Source organism: Tachysurus vachellii, chromosome 8 (genome assembly GCF_030014155.1).
Source record: "Tachysurus vachellii isolate PV-2020 chromosome 8, HZAU_Pvac_v1, whole genome shotgun sequence".
Lineage (NCBI taxonomy): Eukaryota > Metazoa > Chordata > Actinopteri > Siluriformes > Bagridae > Tachysurus > Tachysurus vachellii.
This window is the reverse complement of record NC_083467.1, coordinates 3813343-3834161: the sequence shown is the minus strand read 5'-3', so window position 1 is coordinate 3834161 and position 20819 is coordinate 3813343. Positions and strand designations below refer to the sequence as shown.

Here is a 20819-nt window from a genome sequence, read left to right as displayed (position 1 = left end):
TTCTCAACTAGACCTGAAACATGCATGTGGCATGAGCTAAATGGAACAAACTTGTTTTTTTTTTTTTTTTTCTGTTTTGGTCAGTGTTTGATTTCTATTAAATAGAGTAATATGTATGCTGAGCATTTTGTTGGTTTTTGCTCCTTGGTCATTAGTGCGTGTTTAAACTGTGAAGTAACGAAGGCACGATTTCAGAGTTTACCTTGATGATGCTGGAGTTTGAGCACCTTTGAGCTCAAGGTGGTTCAAACTTTTAATCAAATTTTCTGGATTAGAAGTGTGAACAGAGAACTTGCCTAAAGGCATGAGCTACGATAAAATGTGCTAATTTACTATTTAAATTCCAACATGGAAGGGTGGGAAAAAATGTTTAAAGGTCTTGAATTTTTTTTTTTTTTTTGTCTGCCGTGTCTAAAAATCCTGAGTGTCTAAATGTCTCCGTCACCTGTTAGTCTTAATGATGTTGCTCTGTCTAGAAATAAAGGTCCACCAACAGCTCTTTTTTGTGTTCGATCGTGTAGCCTGACGTGCCTAATAAACGCTTTTAAAGCCAGCTGCAAGATCTGAAGTAATAAAGATACAGTTTGCCAATTAAAAAATAAATAAATAAATAAATAATAACGAGACTGAAAATAAAAACTGTCATCTGAAGAATCTGATACGACTGCTAGCCAGACTTGGGTAATTTTTATAGAATAGATCATTTACATTAAAAGGCTTTGGGATTGAGAACAGTGTGATTGAACAGTATAAAGGTGAACATTATAAATTGTGGGCTGTAAACCCAAACAGTACTACTGACCTAAAAAAAAAGAACAGTCATTAAAATCTGTTACTTCAATGATATTTTTAAGTTTACTCAGCGACGTTCATCGACATCATGTACGTCAGGACGTTCGGCATCTTTTTGAACGACGCTACCAGAAAAGTCTTTCCGATATGATTGACCCTTGCGCGTGACTGGATTCAAGTGCGAAAACTTGTAAGTATCTGTTTTCTAATCTGCCTTTTGATTTAATAATAATAATAATAATAATAACTACAGGTATATCGTCTTTGTTTGTTTTTTTTAACCGGTAACGTGCAAAACTTTATAAGCGCGTCCACAGTGCTGCGCGCACATACGCCGCTAACACCATTGCATTATTTAATTACCATTCACTAGCATAGCGGTAGTCAACGCCAGTCATACTATTTTAAAAAGTTTATTTGTTGGGTTTGTTAAGTGCCCTCTTCATCAAATTTGTGATTTTATGCTTCCATGCAACTATTCATAAACTTGCGGTTAGCTGTAACTTTTATCCATGGTTAAGTATAGGCTAATGACAAAGTTAGCAAGATATTGGAAATGAAGTGATGGAACTAGGGAATTGAGTGAAACAGGCAAACTTGTATTAACCTTTACACATTTTCTTGAATTCAAGGCCGAAGTGGATGCAGAGTCTCCTCAAGATTGGAGTATGTACTGTATGTATAGCAACATCACAAACATTAATCTTACGCCAATCAGTGTGTGCATTTATTTATTTATTTACATTTTTTTTTTTTTTTTTTAGTTTTAATCAAAATACAATGATTGAATACTCCAATACTTTTATGTATTCAAAGCATAAAAACATTACATATGCTAAACAAAACTTAAGTACAGTAAACTTAAATATTTATACAAAAGGAAATAAAAATGTAAGTTTAAAGTATTTGTAATTTTTTTTAAAAAACCACAAACGTTTCGAGTGCTCTGAACGTGTCGGGTTTTACGGTCTGAGGCTGAAAGATGCCACCTCGCCTCGATGATCTGCTGCTTTATGCGTTGAGCTGGCAGAGCAGAGCAACACCGCGGCGAATCCAGTGATCAGGAGACACGGCCGAGTCGAGGGTCATGGCGATGACGTAGTTGGTGGAGTGGCCTGTTGTGGACAACGTGCCTCGTCTCTCGCTCGTCTTGTACACGGGTGCAAGGTAGCACAAGCGCTCTGGGACGTCCTGCCTCTTCATGGGCAAGAGCCAAATCTACAACAGGGTGTGTTAAAGAGGAGAAGTGTGTCATTACATATCTCAATCAGACAATGTGCTCTTCTGTTTCAGATAACCTAGATATTATTTTAAAAAAAAGAAAGAAAGAAAAGTAACTACTGTATTCAGGGAGTTCAAGTCAGGACCTTACACACTACTGACTTTCACCTGATCTCAAGCACATGAAGAAAATAAAATGAACACTCGCTGGTTAGGATTAAAGGTGCGGTGCACGATGTTTGAGAAATGCTTCAGAAAACTGAGTTGGGCCGACTAACAAAAACAAACGTGTAGCCAATGAGCAGAAAGGGGCGTGTCTTGTCAATATGCGGCGGAGAGTGTGTTCAGTGCACATTTGTGTCATTAGCAGAAAGCGATTGAAACACTGACATGGCGGATACCTGCCGTTACCTCTGCCTCGGGTTCTAGGTGTTGAACGTCGTCTTCCGCGAAAAACGGAGCTAAACGGTACATCACACAGTACTACAAAAACACATCTGTATTACCATAGTATTACTCATTAAGTTCATTTATTGATAAAAATATCCCCTCGGCCAGCTGCCAGAGCAGGTTCCGCCATAATAGTTGCATGGGTTACGTATGTATGTGTGGGGCGGAGCTATCAAAACAGGGGTGACACCCATTTGGGTTAGGGGCGTGTTTGTTTTGGTGATTTCAAATGTCAACATTGGCTTTCAAACATCGTGCACCCCACCTTTAAGGTTAACCATTGATAACAATAATAAAAGTCATTAAAAAGCTTCGTTATAAAATTTTAGCGTTCATAAATAGCAACTCGTGCGTATTTCAGTGAGGGAGGGAATCAGATTTATACGTTTAGAAAGAACCGTATTTCAGAACGTTACGGTGCTGTAGATTTTACTTGACACGATTCACATCTGCAATATTCATGGAGTATTTTGTATAAATATGTAACTGGAACGTCTTGCAATCAGTGTTGAACAAAGACAAAGTGAACTTTTTTTTTCTTTCTTTCTTGAGTTGAAATTGCTTTCCGCTTTTCAGAAGCCCCACGATAACACGCAGCAAGACAAAAGCTCACAGTGTGCGTTTTGTCTCCTGGGTCACAGCAGCTATAATTAATCATTCGGAATACTCGCTGTAGCAAAGGCTTTTGGGTATTGTGCGGAGATGAAAAGCGCTGCCTCCCAGGAGCCGAGCCACAGAACGTCTGGAGGAGCTCGGTTCTTCTCCCACGTGTGCTTGTGTTTGTATTTTCAGTTCACTGGAAACTCTGTGTTTACGAGACTTCGCTGAGAAAGTTGCACATCCGACTGGAGTTAACGCGACGGAAACAGGAGCTGGTCAATGAAGGTGTTCGAATATCAACAGGCTCCCGTGTGTGGAGGAGAAAAAAACAAAACGTGAATTTACAGCTGGAGCGTTTTGTAAGATTATCTTGGCCGTGCTGAGACCGAATCTTTTTTAAAGTCCTCCTGCACGAAGGGGAAATGTCAATCAAATGATCAACCATCATAAAGTAGGCCACGGTAACAAAAGCGCCATGTATTGAAACGCTGCGCTAACGTCCTCTGGGACTGGTAGAGTGTGACTCAGGAGATGCAACCTAAATATATAGTTTTTTTGCTTAGGTTTTGATGGAGAAATAAATTATACACGTCCATTAAGTTTTCCAGCTTAAATATCTGATCCGTAAGGTTAGATCAGCGTCTGCGACTCCTGCTTTATTGATGTTTCGTCTCCGCGTCTCAGCTTAAACGTTCGTCTGAGTTACAATCAGGCAAGTTTTCGAGGGTAGCAGTGCTTGTTAGGTAGCGAGTGTAATTTATTCAGTAACGCTAGCAATACTAACTATCAACTACGAACAAACATCCAATTATGCATAAGCATAGGCATAAACATCTATATGAAGCAGCCTTGACCTTTCTGGAAGACTGTGTAAGAGGGTGATGAGTACAGAAGAAGAACAGCAGCGTGACGGACGCATTTAAATATTTTCCCCCTGTTAATTAACTTGCATAACCCGTCAGGTGTCATTAAACTCTGTCAATTCGCAGTGTGTAACCAAACCCGGAGGGATATAAATAAGCAAAGGAATTAAATAATAAATAAGGAAAATTATGAATAATTACCACTGGCATGGTGTCGTGGAGGACCTTAGGGTACGACTCTGCCAACAGCTTCTTTTCTCTGTCCCAGCGAGCCCCGTCCAGGAACAAACCACGGATGTAGACGCCTGCCAGGGAAGAGGGGAGACATCATGGGTTTCATAAACATCCACGGCCATGAAGTGCAAATAGGCTAGGTCTTTTTCTCTCTCTCTCTCTCTCTCTCTTACACACACATTTACACTTTCATCATTTTACAAACCCTGAGTTTAGCCTGAAGAAGAAGAAGAAGCAGCAGCCCTTGGGTAGATATTAAGGAGTCTAAAATTTTGGTAAACACTAGTGCATACACACCCACACACACCAGCTGTCAATCTGTGTGTGAGTGTGAGTGTGTGTCCCTGTGTGAGTGTGTGTCCCTGTCTGCGTGCAGCCCCCTGAGGAACAAGAGCTTCATCACATGCTGATGAACGAGCGACAGGGGTCTGATGTAAAAGAGCGAGGTAATGTTGACTCTGATTGATAGCCCGTGGGCACGGCAAGGGGTTAATGCATCCTCTCTCCTCCTGTCACCCTCTTTCCTTCCATCCCTCACCTCCTCTCGTCTGTTCTGTCATGTTCGCTCAGGTTTTAGCTTTCCTTCCTTCATTTTCTTTTTTTCTCTGCGTATGTATCAACGTATAGCTCTGTTTGTCTGTCTCTGTTTCCATCCGTCTATCTGTATACACAACGCAGTCTAGAACATCCAGTCATTTCTCTCCCTGTATGCTTCCCACCTTACCACCCGATTTAAACGGAGCACCTTTATAACTGCAGCTCGATGCAGCTCTGCATACGCAGATACCAGGTCAAGAGCGTTAATGAATGTTCACGCCATTCATCAGAACTGGGGAAGCATGCGGTCTCATAGTGACCGTCTCGGCGAGAAACCGTTGTCCTGCTAATCAATTTTCACACCAGAGTCTTGATATATTTTCATTGTATGGCAGAAGTGTGTGCAGAAACACCTCGATGATTGGCAAGGTATGAGGAGAATGTCTAGACTGGTTCCAACTGGCAGAAGGCTATTGTAACTTATATATTCATTCTTTATAACGACGGTGAGATTGTTGGTGACCATGTTTGTGCTCACAAGTGAGCATCTTATACCAGCTACTCCTGCATGATACACAAACGACTGCTTCTACTAACATCTCAAGTACTACAGTGGCTTGTACAGGCACCAGCTCTGAATCCAACAGAGCATGTAGTAGAAGGTAAGATTAGAGGCATAAATCTAGAGCAATTCTATCAACCTGCACCAGAATCCCAAAGGAACGTTTCCTACACCTTGGGAAATCCATGCTGAAGAGAATATAAGCTGTTCTGAGGGGGGGGAAAGCGGGTCTAAGCGCTACGGTGTTCCTGATAAACAGCTTTCTGCTACTGTCTGTGTCTGTCTCACCGTCGTCAGGCGGCTCCGTGTACTCTATTTCGTCCATGACGTAGTAGTCGAAGGAGAGCAGGTCGATGGGGATGGCGTGTTTGCGTGCGTAGTTCTGCTGTGCGCCGGTCAGGAAAGCCTGCGTGAAGAAGAAGCCTGACATCCAGAACACGGTCGGAATGCCGTCGTCACACCAGTCCTACGCAAAGAAAACACTCGGTTACGCCGCGTATGATGAACACAGCTACCTCAAAGCATGATACAATTCTATTACGACCAGATAGAACCACCTTCATGAACCCAATAGTGTGAGTTAAAATACTTTACAGCGTGTTAAAAGCATAGTGATACAGTAGGTCAGTGGTGCGTGTTTGGACGTGCGAACACGGCACAGTGTGGGTGTGATGGGGGGAAAAAACCTGCATCTATTTCCAAGCAAATGAAAGACTTTACAGTAAAAGTAGGTTTTATAATCCGTGTAGCGGCACAGCATGAAGTCGGAGGTTAAAGCCTGTGTGAACGCTAATAAGTCGTTTACAGGAATGTGCTAATCTACACATTACACCAAACATCAAGAAGCTTACTACCGTACAGACGTGATTACACAGGATTATGATTAGAGCACAACTATTTGGATCAGATGGTGACCATGTGACTCGCTCCCCAACCCCCCCCGGCTCTTACTGTACGCTGGAATTCTTTCTGTTTCAGCCGGTGTGGGGTGTTTTTTTTTTTTTAAGTGACCACAACGACGTTACAGCATCAGGAAGTGTGAGGTCATTGTGAGTAATGAGTATTCTTCTCACAGGGTATTTTTCTTTTTAATTATAGAGCAGTATAAATGACTGAGATCATTAGATGTGTGGTTGTTGGGTTAATATGACTCGGGTGGAAGTGGACGGTCACCGACACCAGACCTTTTTAACCCGTTATAATATTCTACACAATGGAAATAGAATTTTAAGAATGAGATTATGCTCAGGGGGGCACGGTGGCTTAGTGGTTAGCACGTTCTCCTCACACCTCCAGGGTTAGGGGTTCGATTCCCGCCTCCGCCTTGTGTGTGTGGAGTTTGCATGTTCTCCCCGGGCCTCGGGGGTTTCCTCCGGGTACTCCGGTTTCCTCCCCCGGTCCAAAGACATGCATGGTAGGTTGATTGGCATCTCTGGAAAATTGTCCGTAGTGTGTGATTGCGTGAGTGAATGAGAGTGTGTGTGTGCCCTGCGATGGGTTGGCACTCCGTCCAGGGTGTATCCTGCCTTGATGCCCGATGACACCTGAGATAGGCACAGGCTCCCCGTGACCCGAGGTAGTTCGGATAAGCGGGAGAAAATGAGTGAGTGAGAGATTATGCTCATAGGGAGCCGTATACAGGACAAGGTCTGTTTAATGAAATCTCATTTACCTCCAGAGGTAACACACAGTATGACACGGTTTTTAATCATGCTGTAAGAAATTTGTACGTGTTTAGGGTTAAGCACTGCTTGACTTAGCGTTCCTCATCAAAGGCACCTAGAAGCCTTAAAGCAGAAAGCAGTAATTTGTGATTTTGTCTTCACAAAGTCGTATCCGTGAAGCAAACTCTGAGGTTTTGACTAAAAATGGCACAACGTTTGGACGGGTTCGTGATGTAACACTATACAAGCGATCTCACTTCTGCGTGAGCGTCAGACATTTAAATAGGGGATGTAGATAATTACGAGAAAACGAGCGTATTTACTGTGTTACTAATTACTCGTTCGGTCTATATGAGCGTGATGGTGCAACAGCTTGAGGCTGACGGTGGAATGTTGTGTGGGTTTGGGCTAATCATGATAATACAAAACTACTGCTTTTTTTTTTTTACAAGTTGAAGGAAAAAAAAAAAAGAAAGGGAGTGAAACGAGTTACTGGGTGTAATGAAGATTAGCCAACACTCAGCTTATTGTACTTCATGTTAATGAACTGATGAACACATCGAGATGGCTTGGATTGAAGACTTTACAAAGGTTCAGAGGAAGGATTGTTTGACCAAGCTGGCTGATTAGATTGGAAAAAATAAGAGGATATAAAGAATAAGAAACACCGTGTGAAGCCTGTTCTGTGTGTCGTACCACCTAGAAACTTCTAGAGGATACTGAATTTCTCATCAAGCCACTGAAATTCCTTGAAACTTGATTTAAACAGTTAAAATACACAGTTATTAGCATAATTACACTGTTAACTTCAACATCGGCTCCGCAAACCTGTCTTTTCTCCAGATTCGTCGGTTGTGAGATTTCTTTTTCTGTCTGATAATTGCAGTGTTCTACTGCCCCCTTGAGGCACAAATAATACTCCACCGCTGTACATCCGACTTAACAAACACAAACATGCAGATGTTTTGGAGTTCAGGTCCGTCACATGACTCAGCCTGAGCTCACCTGTAAGAATTTGAGCCTCTCCAGGAAGTCGCTGACGTATCCACCGAGAGGTTTGAGGCTCGGGTACGACTTTTTCATCCACGTTCCTGGAACACGGCCTTTCAGGATGCTCGTCACTACTTCCTCCAACTCGGCCGACATCACCACCAGACCCTGCGGTGCAGACGGGAAAACACATGATGTATAAACACACAAACAGAAACTGCTTTAGTCCATTTTTTATTTGAAATCATACTTTGAGGATTTTAAGGAAACTATGGAAACGAGGTCATCTTTATTTATTCCAACCTCGATGTCTTACTCAAAAAGATGAACAACACCTTTTTTCGGGATTTCTCCTTTGATTCGAGCCTGATGCTGCTCAGGACCACCATAACAAATCACATCATGTGTGAAGTTCTGTTATAATACATTATATGCTAAAACTATCTGGACACTGAACATCACACCCTTCTCTTCTTTCCAATAGATGTTGGAGCGAGAGCCTCCAAAGCTCATCTAAAGTTTCTCTGCTTGGTTCTGCAGAAACTCTAAAGCTCTTCTATGTTTCCTCAATCCCCCAAAGCTTGTCTTAAGGTTTCTCTAAGGTTCCTCAAAGCCCACAAAGCTAATCTAGGGTTTCTCTAAGGTTCCTCAAAGCCCACAAAGCTAATCTAGGGTTTCTCTAAGGTTCCTCAAAGCCCACAAAGCTAATCTAAGGTTTCTCTAAGGTTCCTCAAAGCCACCTAAATCTAATCTAGAGTTTCTCTAAGGTTCCTCAGTGCTTTGCAAGTGTCTCTAGGTTGGGGAAACGGATAGAACCTAGAGACACTTGGAAAGCTCTGAGGAACCTTAGAGAAACCTTGAACCTTGAAGACATGCTGAAGGGAAATTGTAATGAAATTGCATGCTTATGTAATGTTTCAGCATAGAAAATTAAATTAAGAAGAAATGACTCAAACCTACTTGATTCATTCAATATTATTCGCTTCTAAATCTTCTATTCTTCTAGCACATTAGGATATTGGCTGTAAAACCTGAGTGCTACTCTGACTTTCTTTGTTCCTTACAGTTTAGCACCAGGCGCTTTGGCATGAAACATTTTAAACATACTGAATCTCGGTCTGTAAACGTAACAAGGCTCGAGCCTCATGATAGTAAAAAGGATGATTAATAATAAGAGATGGTTTAGTTAAGTGGTCTTCTGATTGAAATAATTTAGTAATTCTCCATTTTTTTTTTTGTTTTTTTTTTTTGTGGATTCAGGAATTTCTATATTTGTGTTTTATTTTATCCATGAATAATGTATTAGCAAACAAGTGAAGTGAACTGAATTAATTAGACTCATGAGAGATTCCACTTGGCAGGGAAGTGAGGTGGTATTGAGAAGCTGTCAGTAAAAAGAGCAGAGTTTGTACTTGTTTGAGATAAAACCGTGCCTGAAGTTGCATTGTATTCAAACCGCCTGCTGAAATGCCACATGTGCAGGAGCCGCGTAAAACTCCAATACCGCTCGGAGTAACGGCGTTTTAACAACTGAACTTTGGCCAACTGTCTCCGTGTTCTCTTGCAGCCAAAATGTAATCTAACAAGAGCTTGTATTGTGAGGCGCTTGTACAAACAGAAGCTTGTACGATTGAAGAACGAACGCCTCTTCGTCTTCTCCGGAGGACGCGGAGCTATCGAAGGCGGGAGAAAGCGACGATGTGGAGGAGAAGGAGAAGAATGAAATGTGGAATCAAGAGGCTAAAAAAAATCATGGACAAAAAGCAGGCACCCTGGGGAAGGTGGGAGTTCAAGCGGGGAGTTGGAGAAGATGAAGGGGATTATATTAGGGTTAGATTAAGGGATCAGGGGCCGCAGGGTGTATTCACTAGTGCCGCTCATGAAGAGAAGAGGACAGCGTTAACCAGGATTGGAGCTGTCAAGAAAACAGCAGGAGGAGATCCAGCACAGGTACAGAATCTTCAGAGCCAGGCATGTGAGCAAAAAAAACATGACACAAACCTCTGCCACACACCATTTCATTAAAATAAAAACATGCTTCGCATTCCTAATGCTTCCTAATACTGGCTTGATGGATGGGTGAGGAGAAAGTGAAGCGGATGGAAAGCTTGAGTACAATGTTTATAAAATATATTATAATCTGAAGGTGGAAGCAAAGAAAGGAAACAAAACCGATTACATATCCATGGTTGGTAAAAGTAACGAACAAAGAAATGCAGCTTTTCCCTGTATACAGGATTAGCATTAACCGCAGATCTCAACCCGAGTGTGTATCGCATCACCGCTGCTTTAACTCAATGCAGACCTTCCTGCATTTTTCCCCATTAGTCACCAAAACCAACCCAAGCAAACCAATGACCTATATAGACCTTATCGTGAGGTTCTTTTATGGTTCCTAAGATGCTCCAAAGTTTGCCTAGAATTTATTTAAGCTTCCTCAGCGACTCTAGAGAACCTCTTATGTTTGTCAGGGACACTAAAGCTCCTCTAGAGTTTATTTGAGGCGCTGCAAAGCCTCCAAAGCTCATCTACAGTAAGGTTCTGTAAGGTTCCTAAAAGCCCCCCAGAGTCTTCAAAGCTTGCCCAAGGTTTCTCGAAGGTTCTGCAGAACCATCTAAGCTTATCTGCGATTTCTCCAAGGTTCTGCAGAGCCACCAAAGCTTGTCTGAAATTTAACAAAGTTACCAGAGAGACTCCTGTAAAGTATCTTTTTAAGGTGCATAAGGACCTCCACAGCTCATCTAAGCTTTCTCTAAGATTCCTTTGAGCCTCTAAAGTACCTACCCATTTCTCTATTAGATCAAAGGTTTCTCTAAGGTTCCTCAGAGCTTCCAAAGCTCGTCTAAGGTTTCTCTAAGGTTCCTCGAACCCTCCAAAATACCTCTAAGATTTATCTAATGTTTCTCAAAGCCTCTAAGGCTCCTGTAACATGGTTCTGACCTTGATGGCCTTCTGGATGTTGATACATGAGTCACGGATGGTCTGCAGCAGCTTGTTGAAGCGGCCCATCTCCTGCACCAGCACCGTGTTCATGCTCTGCTTGTAACTGGTGGGGTACTTGCGCATGGCCGCCTCCGTGTCAAAGTCCGGCGGCAGTTTGCTCAAAACGTCCGCCGCCACCTCGTACACCATGTCGTCAGAGGATTTAGCGTCGCCGCCTGTCATGCGAGACTGGAAGAAAGAGATGAAGGTGAATAGCTGGAGGTACAAGATGCACATGCACAGATGAACAAGCAATAACTTGTCGATCAAAGATACGCAGGGTCTCGGACCATATCCCAAAGCGTGCCAGTTACAGCCATCAGTTTTCTGAGCCATATTGGATCATTAGCCAGCAGCACATAGGAGCCCTTTTCCATTAGTTACATAAAAACAAGGATTTACCCTGTCAATTATTAATTCCGTGTATCATCTACATACCACAAACCATGAACACCTCCATGACCATTTCCACATCCAGTGAAGGATGAATAAAGGCCATTATGCTGGAAACTGAACTGATAAACACAGCACCATCTCTTACACTCAGTTTTATTACTGTTTTATTATTTACACTGATGGCATGTGAACACTTTACATTCGCCCTCGTGTTAAGTTCGAATGCTGCGATTGCTGTCTGTTCGCTATCAAACCTGAGTGAGCAGGATGCTGTCGAACAGGAGCTGCGTCTCCACCTGGTCCTTGGTGATGTCAGCGTTGGCGTTCATGCCGAAGATTTCTGGCGATGGGTACAGTGGGAGTGATTTGGTGTACTCCACCAAGCCATTATGCTGTGAAAGAAACGAGACACACTTCCTGACGCAGGCATCCAGAAAGCGGAGACACTAAATAACAACGGCGCACTTAAAGCACGCCACCCACGAGATCGCTGACATTTATAATAATGACTATGCAAATCAACGTTCATGAATAAAAGATTTCAGCAGAAAATGGCAAATAAACCCGAGCGTAGATTATACGTGTGCTCGCAAATAAATTAGGCAGCGGCCACTGGTGGCATCCCACCGAGCACAGTTATTGAACTCTGAGCTCGTTATGATTTTCAGAACTTTATGGAATGAAAAAAAAAAAAAACAAGTGGGCAAGTGAATCAGAAATGATGCATTTTGCATTGCGTGGGTGAGTTACATCTCTTACTCATTTGATCATTAAGTTCTGATGATAAGTTATTTGGAGTATGAACACTAAATGAAAAAAAACACTCAATTCTGCAGAAGGTTGAGTGCAGGAAAAAAAAAGATGTTTAGTTTTTATTGTCCGTTTATTTCATTACGTGGTCTGATGTGTGTGTGTGTGTGTGTGTGTGTGTGTGTCCTTACATCCGCTTCAGATGGTGAATAGTAAATCCCACTTGGGTCGAACTTGTACTCTGGATCATCGACGATCTTATTGTCGTAGAAGATGGAGAGGATGGTGCGGAGGGTCCGGCGGTCCCAGTCATCTGTAACACGTCCTCCATAGTTACACTCTCCTGTCATGTAGCGCAGAGCTTCGAATGGCACTTCCTAGGAAAAAAAAACAACAACAGAGGACTTATAGAGTCTGGACTCTGAAGAGGTTGGCTTGGGGGTGGTGTTTGTTTTTTTTCTTTTTGCTCCTTCTAAATTGGGTCCATCAGGGTACAATTAATCATTTAGCATATTAACGTAAACCACACAATCAAACCTTAATACTATTATTTCATATTGTTTTTGTTGACATGCCTTTAATTGAGATTGACCCATGATCCAAACCACTGCTGCTCATATTATGTGATTACATTGGAATGTAACAGCATGCATAAATAACAGTTGTTTTTTTTGCTACGGTAAATTTATGCGTTTTAGGATTCGCAATGAAACTATTTTTTGTAATTAGACAGCTGTGCCGTTAAGCTGTTTACATTCAGCGGTGCTGGTGGCTTAGGGATGAGCAGATGAGCCATGAGAACAGAGTGATATCATGTCCTGAGTGTGAGACGGTTAAATATACAGACAGGTGACAAATTGAAAGATGATGTTCTTGTAAAGTGGGAAAAAAAAAAAAAAACAACAACTGTTAGAACACTACGTTCCCAAAAGATCTTCCTTCAGCTGGTGTTTTGATGATGATGGTTGGTGGACAGAGTTGTTTAACACTTTCGGTCCAAAATCTCACACAAGTGTGTGATAGCCTTAGGATAATGAGCCCCGTGGATGAGAGAGGATCCATCCCTGACAAGACCTTTCCCATCTCCCATTAGGCCATTGGTTTAGACCTGTCTGTGTCCAGATCGTCTGTTTCCTTGTTATAAACTACTATACTTTCAATGTTGAAGGTTTTTTTTTCGCTGACTAGTAATCATTATTTATAATTATAATCATTATTTAACCAGGAACAAAAAAAAAAAAAAAAAAAAAACGGGCGTGGCTTCTAGGGTGTTAGTTAATATCGTGTTTAAAGCAGCTCGGACATTGTCCGTCATTCATGTTTAAATGTTAACTTTGACTTGGGATAAAAGGAAAGATTTTATTGTAATAAAAGACTTTTGGGTTTAGATTCTTGTACATTCAGCAGATAAGAAAAAAAAAAATGAAAAGAAAAAAGCCCAGATTAATGGCAGCATCTCACTGCCTCCTTTATTTTACTGTCTCATTCGATTAGGAAAAAAAAAATTAACCTATGCTGCTGTCTCGTTTTTACACCAAAGACCCTTGTGCGGTTCTGCCAGGTGTCAGTTGGCAAGTTCGGCACACTTCGGAATGGTTTATGGTTTCAGCGATGAAAAGGTGGAGCCGGTGACGCTCGGATCGTGACATTTCCTGCTGAAATTTCCCTTGCTAATGTCACTGAGGAAATGTCAGCGTGTTTTTTGTTTTTTTTTCTTCTCCGGGAGGTTCTTGATCAGTTTATGCAGAGTGCTTGTTTTGAAAGGCATAGTGAGAGTAGCGCGGAGGGCGCCTCTGAAGCTGTGGAAATGTCAAGGGTTTTTTTTTTTTTCTCCATGCTTCTTCAGAGGGACTTATGAAAGGATTGGCGGGGTGCGTGAAAATGAAGTCAGAGACACAGAGTGATTGTGTTAAGAGCGCATGCGATAGAGTGCAGGCGGGTGAGAATTGGTCGATGTAGGTATGAAAAGAGAAGTCGAAGTGGATGGAGTGTGTGTGTGTGTGTGTTTCCTCACTTCATATTGCTCCAAGAACATATGCAGCTGTTGGACAGAGATGCGCAAGTCAGTTTCGTTGAACTCGTAGGGGATGTTCCAGCCCAGGGGACCGAACTTCCTTCGCTCTTGGGTAAGAGCATGAAAGAAACACAGGCCATAAAGGAGCTTCTTGAAAACAACCTAAAACACACACACACACACACACATAATTTAACCATTTATCACATACTTCCTCAGTCACTACCCCAGATTTTCTCCTTCAGCCCATCTACGTTTTTGCCATAACTCCTGACTCACTGGCTTCGAAGAACTGTTGAAGAACTCCATGTCAGAGATGGGGTTCATAGAAAGGGAACCGACGATGTTGGAACGCAAGCCCTTGGGGGCCTCGTTTGTCATCTTGACACCGTTCTGAAGGACAGCCACAGGGAAGTTAGGTGACGGGTAACTGGTTAGCCACAGACGGAAGTCGGGATGAGTGGTGTCTGGGTTGAGCTCCTGGAGGAAAATAAAGTCAAAAGAAACTCAGCAGTTGAAACTCAAAAGAAACTCATCAACGGCTCTGTGATTTATTAACTAAAAATAGTTCAGAATGTTGAAAATGCAGATAATTCAAAAGCTTTGATGAGGTTCATGCAACTCTTCATGTGCTCTTTATTATGCGAGTTATTTATCCGTACAGTATATACAGGCTCTGTTATGAAGTTCACGCTAAGTACCACCACTGGTAGCAGAATGTATTGAAACCAGTACTTTTTGCTAATTAACACTACAAACTCTAATCACCAATTTTTAGTTTCAACTATCAAATATAATGATAAATATCCAGCTCAGTGGTTAAGCTGTTGGACTACTGTTGGAAGGTCATGAGTTGCCACTCCTTGGCCCTTGAGCAAGGCCCTTAACACTCAACTGCTCATTTATATAAATGACATAAAATTAATAAGGGCATCTACCAAAATCTATAAATCACTACATTTCAAGTTGCAACTTTTGTCACACGCTTTTTTTTTTTTCTTTTTTTTTCTCCTCCTATACTAAGCTGGTACCTCGCAGACCCGTTCCAGTATGGGCATCCAGGATGTGGCCAGGTGGCAATTCTGCAGCACCACCCAGGTGCCTTCCTTCAATCCTTCCTCAATCATATTCATGGCAATGGGTCCCTGGCCTTGACCCAGTGACAGAGAGGTCAGCTTGTTCCCTGTGAAGCCCTGTGAGTGACACGTAAAGGTACGTTGTTTAAAACAGTCCCACTGTGACCCTATTGAAGGTGACACGACTGAGTCATGAGTTATCACCCAAAAGTGGAATATTTTCCTATAACACTAGTAACAATTATTGTATACATTTTTTTTCTTCCTATTATTACATTGTTTAATGTATAAATGAAAGCTATTTTGTTATTTTTAGCCGTTTATTGCTCTGGAGTAAAGTTACAAATCCGGCTGAAGCTACTCAAACGTCTCGTAACATAAAACTTCAACAAATATAATTGTAGAATAAGTTATTCTACTATTGAAAAAAATAGCTATATATAGTTATACTACTAAGAAAATATAGTTTCTTTGTTAGATAGCAAACAATGGCTTTTTTTTCACGAAAAAGGAACACTTTCTGACCAATCAGATTTGAGAATTCAACCAGTTTAAAAAAGCGGTTGAAGTTAATCGATGAACAAAAATGTTTAACGTGTTTAACCTTCTCGTCACCAAACTTCATCAGAGCTGCCATAGGGTCTGAGCCTGGTGAGAGGATGAAGATGAGAGGAGCGCAGCAATGGCTGTCTCCAAAAGCCTTCCCCAGGTTAAAGGGGGGCACCTCGATAAATTTGGTTCCCAAGCTGTTTGACACGAACTCCTGCACCATGGGAACGATCTGGAGGAGGACAAGGAGCGAAAAGAAGAGCATGGACAGATTAAGAGGTTCAGTACTCATAACAACGTCTATGGCACTCTGTGTTAAGAGACTGAAGATGTATTTGATCCTTTCACCTTGTCTGGTCTCAGGCATCGTATGAGCAACATTCTCTGAAATTGTCCCAGTTTCTCCTGCCACTCTCCAGGAAAAGTTGTGTGATGAGGATCCTAGGTAATACACACACATTTACACACTCGGATCTCAGATACACTAAAATGTCCGTGCTTTAACAACCTGACACGGCCGTCTTGCATGCTGTTGCTTCAGGTCCGATAACAAAGCTAGTAGCTGAGTTCAGCATCTCATCTATTTTCTCCTTCCATTTGTTTCTATGCTACTGTGGTACGGTATGAGCCATTAAACACACCTTGCTGTCATACACTTCTTTCCAGCCATCTTTGAGGAGTGACAGGTCGTCGCGTAGGCCCTTGAAGCACTCCAGCTCCCCCAGGCGGCAGATCTCATCCCAGGATTTCTTGGGCAGCCACGTGCAGGGATTGGCGTAAGGGTTATCCAGACCCACGCCACCCGTCAGCAGAAATCGCCACTCGTTCTCGTCAATCTACACGATGAAGTACGCAAACCCGAGGTGGGATTATAAACAGTTTATAGAATTCAAAATCCAGATTATATCATGTGTTTCAAGAGGATTTTTATATTCTCCATTTGCACACCGAACATGTATACTGTCTTGACAAATAATTATGTCGCTTTGTAGAAGCCAACATTCTGTTTTCCTATTTAATCTTAGACAAAAACATATCAAGAGTAACTCCTCCGAGGGCTTTCGAGCCCCATGCACCAAATTCGGATATGTTTTAGTCCCTGGTCTGAAGTTTGTTGCTGTTAATTTTCTAAGCGATCCGAGTTCCGGTACTTCCGGTACCGGGTCTCAAAGTGGCCTTTTTTCCCCATAGACTCCCATTATAAACTTTGGAGGTTTATAACTCGGCAAGCTTTTGAACTATCTACACCAAACTCGGCCAGCTCCTTTAGGGTGATACTCTGAACAAAGTTTTAAATTGGTGTACCGACTGGCCTTTCGGTTGTGCCGCAGCCCCGCCCCCAAAATATGCAAAATCAAAAAACTTTTTACAACATTGACATGTGACATATCAAAACACTCACGGGTATTCTGGTGACGTCACATGATGTCACGTGAAAATCGAAAATTAGCATAACATGGACATGTGACATATAAAAACACTCAGCCCAATGTGGGGAACTTCCTCAAGAGTATTCGGATGATGTCACATGCTCGTCTCCACTTGCCTCCAAATGTTTTGGCACCCTAGCTTTCTGTCCACTTGCCTCCAAATGTAACACTGATCCTTATGTCCACTCGCCTCCAAAAAACACCAGCTTTTGCGAATACTTGCTTTGTCAAAGCCAACATCAAAGTTTGTCGTGACAAACTTTACAAATCTAGTTAACATGCGATCTTCTGTTGTGTCCCAGATTAATTGTGGAATGAAATTCTTAGCGCAGTTTTGTACTTGGTGCCGGGTTTCCAGCATTACCCACAATGCTGTTCGTCTAAATACATGTTGATAGTCGTATATTGTGTCAGCAGGATTTAACCTCTCATTTCTATTTCTGTAGAGCGATGCAGCGGTGCTTTAGTCCACTTCGATTAGGTTCCAAAGCTCCAACTTTAATGTTACTAATAGCCTGTAAGGTTGGGGATTTCTAACTAGCTGTGTGTTACTCTAACTCTGACATTTGCTGTCTCTGCTCCTTTTATATTGGATTCATCATTGAGCATGTTTTTTTTTAAAAAAAGAAGCTCTTGCTTTTTTTTTTTATTCTAGCAAGCAAACAGTAAAATCAATATAACCTGGTTGACTGAAAGGATTCAGAGATCTAACATCTTCAGATCATAAAACATTTAAAAAGTTTCAAATAATCAGACATCCCTTTCAAATTCTGCCTTCATCCTAGATCATGTAAAAATGGCAGCTATTATTTTATGCCAAAGGTTTTATTAGACTAGATATGATGTGTGCCATGAGAATAAGTGATTAGTTCTGTCTTCAGGTCAATATTGTGCATGTAATATTAACTGCGGTTACTTTCATGTTCGTTTTATCCGTTGGCTCAGGAGACCGGCTGCCCTAATACCGTTTTGTGAACGTTTTGTGCGTTATTCGATGTAGCTGTGGAAAGTCAGCACTCACAAGACTCTTGTGTTTAAGCAGGTTGACATTGAGGCAGAAAGAGAAGAGCAGCTTGTCTTTCTCGAAGAGTGATCGGCATACGTTGACATACAGCGAGTAGGTGAAGTGGTCTTTGAGGATCTGCAATCTGTGCACGCACACACACACACACACGCAAATAAGCACAAGATAAAAAATAAATAATGAAAATAGAATTCTCTAATTTTGTTATTTCCTCTGGGTTTCCTCCCCGGTCCAAAGACATGCATGGTAGGTTGATTGGCATCTCTGGAAAATTGTCCGTAGTGTGTGATTGTGTGAGTGAATTAGTGTGTGTGTGTGCCCTGCGATGGGTTGGTACTCCGTCCAGGGTGTATCCTGCTTTGATGCCCGATGACGCCTGAGATAGGCACAGGCTCCCCGTGACCCGAGATAGTTCGGATAAGTGGTAGAAGATGAGTGAGAGTGAGAGTGAGTAATATTATTCTTTTTTTTCATTTTATAAATTCTTACTGATACTGAACTAGTAAATAATGAACTTTTATTTAAACTTCCACCGGATTTGTGTCAAGCTATCCGTCCATTCTAAATTCTTTCAAATTCAAGTAGTTACGGACAAAAAACCCATTAACTACTGATTTTTTTTTTAACTCAGCACATTATACGTTGATCAAAGAACAATATTGTATTAGACAAACATACTGTATAACAAATATGTTCCGTTGTCGTTACGATTTAACGCATCAGGCTCTTATGCTATTTATACCGGCTCAGATTTTCTTCAAGTCTGACGTTAGTGTGCTTATTGGACTGAGCTGTGGATTTATTTCGTGGATTTAATTGGAATTGAATTGATGATAACAGCGCAAAAGTCTCGGTGGTTAAAAACTAGGAATTTTCAGAATCTGCTACAACACGTGATACTTCGAGGTTTAAAATCGGTTGGTTAGTGCTCAGTTTTTATGCAGCTTCTGTTCAACTTATGGCAGGACAGTCAGTAATTACACAAAACATCATAACATAACATAATCCAAAATTTCTATAAAGCAACTTCGCACCTCTCCTCCAGAACCTCGCTCTTTTCCGAGTTGTCGATGGATAAGTTAAAGAGATTGATGAACCAAGCGAGCGAGTACTGGTACATGGGCTCAATGTTAGCCAGGTCAGCGATGGAGAAAAACAAGATGGCCGAGTGAACTGCGATGGGCGTGTAGCCCATACGCGTTTCATCGATCTTTTTCTCCATCACTTCAGCCACAGCCTGCTTCTCAGAGATTTCGTTGGCCAGCACTTTAGAGGAAGAGAGAATCTGGACAGCTGACTCGTCCTCCAAGATGTTCCCTTTAGACGCAGAAAGTACTTCCAGGATCTTGTCCTCGATCTCTTGAAGCTGTCTGCAGGATGAGGAAAGAATTATCAGGGATGTCTAGAAGCGAGACTCTTGGATCCAGTCGAGTCACCAAACATCTTTTACAATGAACGAAAACATTTATTGTGGTTTATCCGATTCGAGTGTCATTGGTTATATAACAAATAAATATAACACGTCAAGGATGTGCTGTCGTAGGAAAATAACCAATGATAATATGGTGTAATGCTCCCAGATGTTAAGCTTACCAGGTTGATTATTTCCCAGGTACGTTTTAAGAGTCAGAATTTAAATCTTTGACACCACGGTCCCTTTACAAGGAGAAAAAAGTTGGCTCCTGCTTTCTCTAAACGAATACATCTGATTCGTCTCATCTGGTTTGTTTGTTAAGAACTTGCTAGATACGCAGATAGAAAGATAAGCTCTATCCTTAATGGTGGAGAATCACCTGCCTAGTGTTACAGGATAGTAGGATAGTATATAAAGCTTAAGGGAGAAATTATGGGATTATTTTCAGTTAGACACACTTATGACCATATAGATAATGCCCAAGGCTATATGTATACATTAGGAGTAAGTAATAACTACATTGGATTACTCATAAATTATTAAATTGTTTATTAAACTATTGAGAGCACATTCTGTCTGTGTGCCTTGAATCTCCTTAATCTTTTATTCCCCTGATTCTTCGTCTCACATCGTCTCACTTCTGGTGAAACTCCTTCAGAAAGATGTAGGACAAGTCGACTATCCTAAACTGTTCACTCGTAGAACCTCGTAGAAACATCCACACAATAACGTACCAAACTTGACACGATGTAATGATGGAACTAATGGGAAATAAAGCTTATCTGTGGTCCTACCTCTTGTTTTTCGCTCCGTTCAGGATGAGTTCTTGTTTCTCCTCTTCTAGGTCTGGTCTTTCTCTGGCCACCACGATGCTAAGCAGCTGGTCTTGCATTCCTTCTGGCGTGATCATGAAGTTCAGAAGTGTTACCTAAAACCAACGGCACAAGACAATTCCTTATCAGACTGCATGCTCACGTGTGGTGTCTTTTAATACTTGTTCATGTCGCTGTTGCTGTGAGTCTCTGCTCTCCCTAAAGAATCCTTCAATATTTAGAATGCATGAGCCTGAGAGTTTAAAAGGAAAAGTGTTTCAACAAAAATATATTTTCTTTACTGGGAAGCATTTATTCATTCACAACAATCTTCGGTAACAGGTTTATTCTGGTCTGGGACATTATGGTCATAGAGGAAAATGGCAACTGATTAAAAAAAATTTTGTGCACCCCTGACCATCACAATCATATGTGCTTGTCGAACATCTCATTCCGGAT

At 41.6% G+C, this 20819-nt stretch overlaps 1 protein-coding gene across 1 annotated transcript in view; it reads right to left on the bottom strand.

Moving 5' to 3' along the window:
* Nucleotides 1-1736: 1736 nt before the first annotated feature.
* Nucleotides 1737-20819, bottom strand: part of dnah7 (dynein, axonemal, heavy chain 7) — a 90429-nt gene continuing 71346 nt past the window's right edge. Inside the window, exons 50-65 of the mRNA XM_060875768.1 lie at nt 20343-20476; nt 19169-19504; nt 18132-18258; nt 16322-16516; nt 16029-16121; nt 15736-15912; nt 15087-15248; nt 14335-14535; nt 14056-14217; nt 12233-12418; nt 11546-11683; nt 10854-11084; nt 7929-8081; nt 5548-5725; nt 4128-4231; nt 1737-2010 (exon numbers count right to left, since the gene is read on the bottom strand). Coding sequence (XP_060731751.1) covers nt 1804-2010; nt 4128-4231; nt 5548-5725; nt 7929-8081; nt 10854-11084; nt 11546-11683; nt 12233-12418; nt 14056-14217; nt 14335-14535; nt 15087-15248; nt 15736-15912; nt 16029-16121; nt 16322-16516; nt 18132-18258; nt 19169-19504; nt 20343-20476 — 2784 coding nt within the window. The 3' untranslated portion in view covers nt 1737-1803. The remainder of the gene's footprint in view (nt 2011-4127; nt 4232-5547; nt 5726-7928; nt 8082-10853; nt 11085-11545; nt 11684-12232; nt 12419-14055; nt 14218-14334; nt 14536-15086; nt 15249-15735; nt 15913-16028; nt 16122-16321; nt 16517-18131; nt 18259-19168; nt 19505-20342; nt 20477-20819) is intronic.